General features: G+C 38.9%; 1 protein-coding gene across 1 annotated transcript in view; it reads right to left on the reverse strand.

The window, feature by feature from the left end:
• trnt1 (tRNA nucleotidyl transferase, CCA-adding, 1) overlaps positions 1 to 1857 on the reverse strand; it is a 37685-nt gene extending 35828 nt beyond the window's left edge. The window contains exon 1 of the mRNA XM_037679299.1: positions 1616 to 1857. Within this exon, the coding sequence (XP_037535227.1) occupies positions 1616 to 1739 (124 nt within the window). The 5' untranslated portion in view covers positions 1740 to 1857. The remainder of the gene's footprint in view (positions 1 to 1615) is intronic.
• Positions 1858 to 7050: the final 5193 nt, after the last annotated feature.

Consider the following 7050-nt stretch of genomic DNA (forward strand, 5'->3'; position numbering starts at 1 on the left):
GTTGCATTTTTAAGAAGTTCTCAAAAGATGCAGACTCCTGCTTCATTATTTTGCATTCATCCTCATCCCTTTTTCTCTGATCATCCAGGTAGCTCTCTAACAATTTCTCCAACCTGTCAGCCTTAGTCTTTTTCTTTCTTTTCTGAGCCCCAGGTACAGCCAGCCTTGGTTGGCCACTTTCTTCATCCACCTGGGAGCTTGTGGTGGCTGCCTCTTCAATTTTACAGTCAGTGTCACGTTTATCTGCATGATTAAAATGTTACATACACGTTACCACAGTTATACACTGGAATTATACATATTTGCTTATGTATTTATAATAAATTGTGGCAAATAAGCACAAACTGGCAAGATGTAACTGCTCATTTTAAAATGAAACACAATGTCAATATTGAAATAGTTCTGCTCAAGCATTATTAAATAGTATAGTCACCCACTTACCACTTTTTTCTGAGTCCTGAGCCATCTCTGTGGTTTCGGAGTCGCTCTGTGCCAGGGTGGATGGCGGTGGAGTCTCTTCTTGGTAGGACTCCAGCACATGTTGTGTGTGGGCTGCTCGTGGGTCGAGTGCCAAGAACAACATCTAGTTCATCGTACCAAGGAAACTTGTCCTTCACGTCTCCTGAACTGCCACTTTTCCTTAGCATGTCACATACTTTTATGTATTGTTGGCAAAGTTTTTTGACCTTGTTGCGGCACTGTTCAACTGTGCGCTGGAATCCCAACTTCTCCAATTTCAAACAGATTAGCCTGTAAACCTCATTGTTCTTGTGAGTGTTCACAAGTAACTGCGAAATACTTTTGTCTGACCAGACTTGTATGAGAGCCTTTACCTCCTCGTCACTCCACGTCTGACCACGAGCCATTTCCTCTCGCGTTTGTTTTGGTGGTATTTACTCAGAATGCCCTGCGTTGTAGTACACTTCCTGTTGATGTTGTAGTTCCACTTACTGCTGGCGGAGCAGTGCCCGGTCTGTTTGCATTCACACTGCACTCGAACCGCGCTGGAGTTTGCTTCTACCGGACCGAGACCTAGGTTTTAGCCCGGGCCAGAGTTCACCTTTTTGTTCCGTGACAGAGTTTGATGGTGCGTTCACACCTCCCTAAACGAACTGGACTTTCTAGGAAAACGAGCTATAGTTCGATTAAAGCGGACTAAACAGGGCTAGTGTGAATGCACCCTAAAAGCCACTGGGATGTTGTGTTTAGAAAATAAACGTCAAACATCATCATCAAGCCAGGACTCTGCGGTCTACACTCATCTCCAGGCCAGCGGTCACTCTTTCAGGGATGGATGTTCACATCCTGGATAGAGAGGAACGATGGTTTGAGAGAGGAGTAAAGGAGGCCATCTTTGTGAAAAGAAACCGTCCATCATTAAACAGGGGTGGAGCCTCCATGTTCAACTGTCTCCCTCTTACAGCACCTCAGACTGAGGAAGTCTTTCAGAAGAAAGACGAAACGTTTCTACATTTTTTTTGTTTGCTTTTTTTAATGTCCAGAGGACCAGACTTAACTTTTTAAATTATTCTACCTGGATTATTGAGCATGATAACTCAAAAAGACGTTTGGTAGCCGTGCTCGTGCAGCTGACACGTGTGTGTGTGTGTCTCACCTGCTAGTCCACTGAGTCCGTCAGTGAACAGAGAGCGGAACTCGTCGGTCTTTAGACGCATAGTGAAGAGATTCCTAATACAAACTGCTCTGTTAACCACACAAACACTCAGTCTGCACCACATCTGCACGACGCAGCCAACAGACACCCGTTTCTGTCCACAAGTAAGCTAGCTCGCTAAGCACGCGCCTCACGTTTAGTACCTAACTAGAACATAAGTAGTATCGGAGTGCGATAGAAATCATAACTAAAACACCTTCAGAAACATTTTAGAGACGTTTAAAGTTGTTTTATCCCCAAAATATTTGTGTCATATCCCGTCTGAAGCAAAGCAGGAAAAGTTGTAAGCGCGTGCGCTTTCTGACCAATCACGCAACGTTTCGTCACACGTTTGGGGCGGAATTTGTTAGGCGCTTTCAGAGCCCTATAAAGAGAGAGTTGCGACACTCTTTGAACTCGCCAATACGCGGTCACGTGGTTCATGCAGCTCCCAATAGTTCCAAACACAAGTAGGTATCTCTGCAGCCAAATTCGGAAGGCGTATCTGGGCGGTCATATCTGATTGGACTATAGGAAAATGGGCGTATCTGGGCGATCATATCTGATTGGACTATATGAAAATAGGCGTGTCTGGCCGGCCACATCTGATTGGACGATAGAAAAAAAGGCTGAACGATAAAATGCCGTAACCACAGACACATTATGTCTAAAAACAAGGCGTTATTGGCAGATTGTGTTAACCACAGGCATATTATGTCTATGGTGTTAACCGGTTCGACATTAGTGGCGTCTCAGGTTCAACACTGGCGGCGTCTCGGTTCGACATTAGCGGCGTCTCCATAACTTCTTTTTCCGCTTCTCCTAACACAGAACTTCCGGTTACATTTCAAAATAAGAGCAACATAACTGGGTAATGGGGAGGGCTAAATGTTTTTTTTTTTTTTTTTTTTTTTAATACCTAGCCATAACATTAAAAAACAAATTCCATTTTGGTTGTTGAAAAATGTGAACAAAGTTACAATCGATTCATAAAGAAAGAAAAATATTAATGATACTTAAACTGGCCTTGGGACAAAGGATGTTTCCTTTAACTTCACATTTTCTTGTTCAACTTGCAGTCACTACAGATGAGTGATTTGTCAGTTTCTGTAAGATTTCTGCAACTGGAGCAGGTATTTCTGTTTACTGGTTAACTTCCTCAGCTGTCTCACATTTTAAAGGTCAACCCTACTCCATGTTTCAGTAGAAAACAAGCACATTTAGGAGTCAGTACATAACCAGACTTTTGGCCCTCACACCTGTACCCAGTTGCTTATGCTGCATGATGAGATCAGATTTATCCATATTTTAGAAATTACATTTAGCTTATAGTGGACAAAACAATACAAATGAAGACTGTCTGTCTTAAAAAAAACCTCTTGGTTTTACAGTAAGCAGCCTGATTTCAAACGGACATCTTGGCCCAAGGTAAAATAAAAATCTTTTGTGTTCTCAGAAAAGTTGTTTCAGGACCTCCAATAAACTTATGTACACATCAAAGCACACAAGACATCCATCCAGCCATCCATTATCTTTACCCGTTTATTCCATTTTGGGTCACGGGGGTCGCTGGTGCCCATGTCCAGCAATCACTGTGCGAGGGGTGGGGTACACCCTGGACGGGTCGCAAGTCCATCACAGGGCCACATAGAGACAAACAAGACAAACAACCATTCACTCTCTCACTCACACCTAGGGGCAATTTAGAGTTACCAATCAGCCTAACATGCATGTTTTTGGTCTGTGGGAGGAAACCGGACCCACGCATGCACGGAGAACATGCAAACTCCACCCAGAAAGGCCCCTGGACCCGGGTTTGAACCAGGGACCTGCTCACTGAGAGGCAGCAGCTCTACCAGTTGCGCCACCGTGCTGCCCGCACACAAGACAGATTCAGGAATTCTCTTTGTTTTCCAGATTTCACATTTGTTATTACCTTAAAACATACTCAGACAACATTTGATGCATCATTGAATTTTTTAATGTGTTTATTGGGACATCCATTTTTAGAAGTCATCATAGCATCTGTTGGAAACACAGAACATAGTACAGTTAGGGTGTTGCTAGTTGTTACTTAATCCTGGATTGGATTTTAAAGTTAATTTTGATATTTTTTTCACAAGGAAAAAAAAGTTGATTTCCTAAAGTTTAACTATAAATGAAGGAATTTGTACATTCAGGTAATTTAAAATTAAGTAATTTCTCTAACATCCAACCCATTTTAGCCACTGAGCCATACCAAACACCCATAATCTATTCTTGAATGAATTATTGACTATTATTGACTAATTACAGACTTTTTATTGAATAAGTTATTACTCATTATTGAATCATTGACAATTTACACTCATGTTTGTGTTAACTCATGTTGCAACAAGGTCAGCAACTTTTGACTATTACTATGAACTATGTTAAACTTTGGAGGTGATTTATTTTGAAAGTCAACATCTTGGGGTCTTCTAGAGTCAACCTGAAGTGAGAGTGGTTCCTGACATGGCAGAAAGACATAGATATAATTAACAGCTTTTATTTATTTATTTTTCAGCTAATAACAACTTTTATTTATTTGTTTTTCATATTTTTCAGTTATACACAGCTTTTAAATGTTTATTTTTCAAGTATTAAGAACTTTTATTTTCAGCTTTTATTTTGAAAAGGAGCCGAGTGGAGGCTCACTTTACCTCAGTGCGTTACGACAACAACGAGAGAACGGTCGAAACTATCGTGACCTACAATAAACGTACTTCAATAAAATGCATAAGTGAAAACATAACATACTTTATAAGTACAATAAACCATATTTCTTTGTCAAACATCGCAAAGAAACGTTACCTCATCAATAATCCTCGTGACTTTAAGGGTTACCCACAGCCAATCAGTGTTCGCCGCCGACAAACGCCTATTAAATACTGTTAGCCAATCAGTGTTCGCCGCCCATAAACGCCTATTCGCCAGAAACGCCCACTTTTGGTCTGCAGAGAACCCCTTCTCTCCAAACAGCTCATCCTGTCGGTCAGTTTGAGCAGCTGCTGGTGCAACATAACACAAAAATCGACTTTTCTTACTTTACCTGGCGTCTTTCAGTAATTACTGAGCAGTAACAAACTGATTACTTAACTGATTACTGATTATTTCACAGACTATGCATTTCATCAAAGCATTTTTAGAAGCGGCTGATACATTTATCATTAAATTTTGGAAGGAAAGAGACTGCAAACACATATGTTAGAAAAAAAAATGTATATGCAATACAATGATCAATATAGCCATATCAGTGTTTTATAACGCTACACACAATAAAAAAAAAGATCAGAGTAACACCTGTTATAAAGCTGTTTCTGATGTTCTCTGCAGGATAATGCTCCACCTTGTCCTCCATGCAGCCGTTCAGATCTGCTCCAGCTTACCTTAGATCATCTGGATGAATTATTGATTTCTATAGAAGATATTAATTCAACCTTTATTTAAACAGGTTCGTCCCATTGAGCCACGAGGACTCATTTACAAGAGAGACCTGAATATAATTGTTGTTGTTTTTTTTTAATGGCAACCAAGTACCTGATAACTGAGTTGATTGTAGCCTGACAACTATTGTAAAACTGTAATTCATTGATTAAAATGTTCATTTAAATGAAACTGTAAAATCATAACAGATGACAAAATAAGTGTTAATTGTGCAAAAATAAATTTCCAAACAATTTATTATAAAATATGTAAAATGTAAAACAAGCTTTAATAAAGTACTTTTACTGCCATTTACAATCTTTAATAAAGTACTTTTACTGCTATTTATACTGTTTATTAATTACATCATCTCAAGTCAGCAGCACCATCACCATCATCATCATCACAACAACACAAAGTGAGAGCTGTAAATTTAATCTGCACAAACATTTTCAATCAGGGCTCAAAATGTTGAACTGTCAAAGAAATGTGCCAGAAAATAAACTAAAGAGAGAGGACAGTTCACAGAGACACAGTCAGGACGTGTGAGACTTAAGGAGGTTCAACCATTTGTTCATGGACCAGAACCAGATGAGAAGAACAGCAGAACTTCCACTGCATGTTGATCCATTGACCAGTGATCTGACCAGTGATCTGACCAGTGATCACACATGTTGTTCTAAATTAAACTTTGGTAGGAACAGTGTTAAATAAGACGTGTCATATTTTTTATTGAACAATAATCTTTATTCTAACAGTGACGTTGTAATTTCAGAGACTGAGGAAGAAACAGAAATGAGGTGAGTGAGATGAGGGAAAGATGAAAATGTGTCCTCAGAGGACGGGGACATGTCAGGATCTGATGATCCAGGATCAACAGGACCAGGAGGATGGATCAAGAGGCAGTCAGGGAACAGAGATGAACAACCTGAGGGAACAATTAGAACACAAAAAAATACATAAGCAGGACAGAAGAAACTCACAGACAAGAAAATTAACGCAGTCCTGCCAAGAAAAATGTTAATGGAAAATAAATTCTGACATATTTTTACAAAAGATCAGGTGAAGACAACTGGCATGAAGAAGAACTTCCAGCTACATCTCAATGTACCTGTGATAGTTTAATAAGTGTTTTGTTACTGTTCTACAGTTTATTGATGCTGATATATTCTTGGTAATAATTCTTATGTCTTGTTCTGTCTTGAAAGAGTCTCATCTCAACTTGACCCATGATTACCAAACACTAAACTAATAATATAAAACTAATGTAAATGAACAGTCCTGCAGTAAATACTAACTTTGTGAAGGTTATGGTGTTAAAGTAATTTTATTCAAACATCTTGATTAAGCTGTTACTGATTAATAGAAGACAGAAAATGAGATCTTGTACCTTTGTGATACTTTGAATGCAACATTCAGTTCATGAAGTCATTCTCCTCTGGTTTACCTGGAAAACATGAAAAAAATTGACTCATCTTCACAATCACAATTTATGCTGCAGTCTTTGACAAATGATCTATAACTTTAACTAAATTACATCAATCTTGTTGTCATGTTGTCATCATTCTTTGTTAAATCAGGTGTCTCTTGTAAATGAGTCCTCGAGGCTCAATGGGATGTACCTGTTTAAATAAAGGTTGAACGAATCTCTCAGAAAAAAAGGACAAATATTTTCTAGTTGAGTTCAGGTCCTTCTCAAAAAATTAGCATATTGTGATAAAGGTCATTATTTTCCATAATGTAATGATAAAAATGAAACTTTCATTGATTTCAGATTCATTGCACACCAACTAAAATATTTCAGGTCTTTAATTGTTTTAATACTGATGATTATGGCATACAGCTCATGAAAACCCAAAATGCCTGTCCCAAAAAATTAGTATATTTCATCCCACCAATGAAAGACTGTCATGACTCGAGGAACCCAGATGGAGCGAAACCAGAAAAGACAA

Source organism: Nematolebias whitei, chromosome 7, assembly GCF_014905685.2.
Source record: "Nematolebias whitei isolate Nwh7 chromosome 7, NemWhi1, whole genome shotgun sequence".
Lineage (NCBI taxonomy): Eukaryota > Metazoa > Chordata > Actinopteri > Cyprinodontiformes > Rivulidae > Nematolebias > Nematolebias whitei.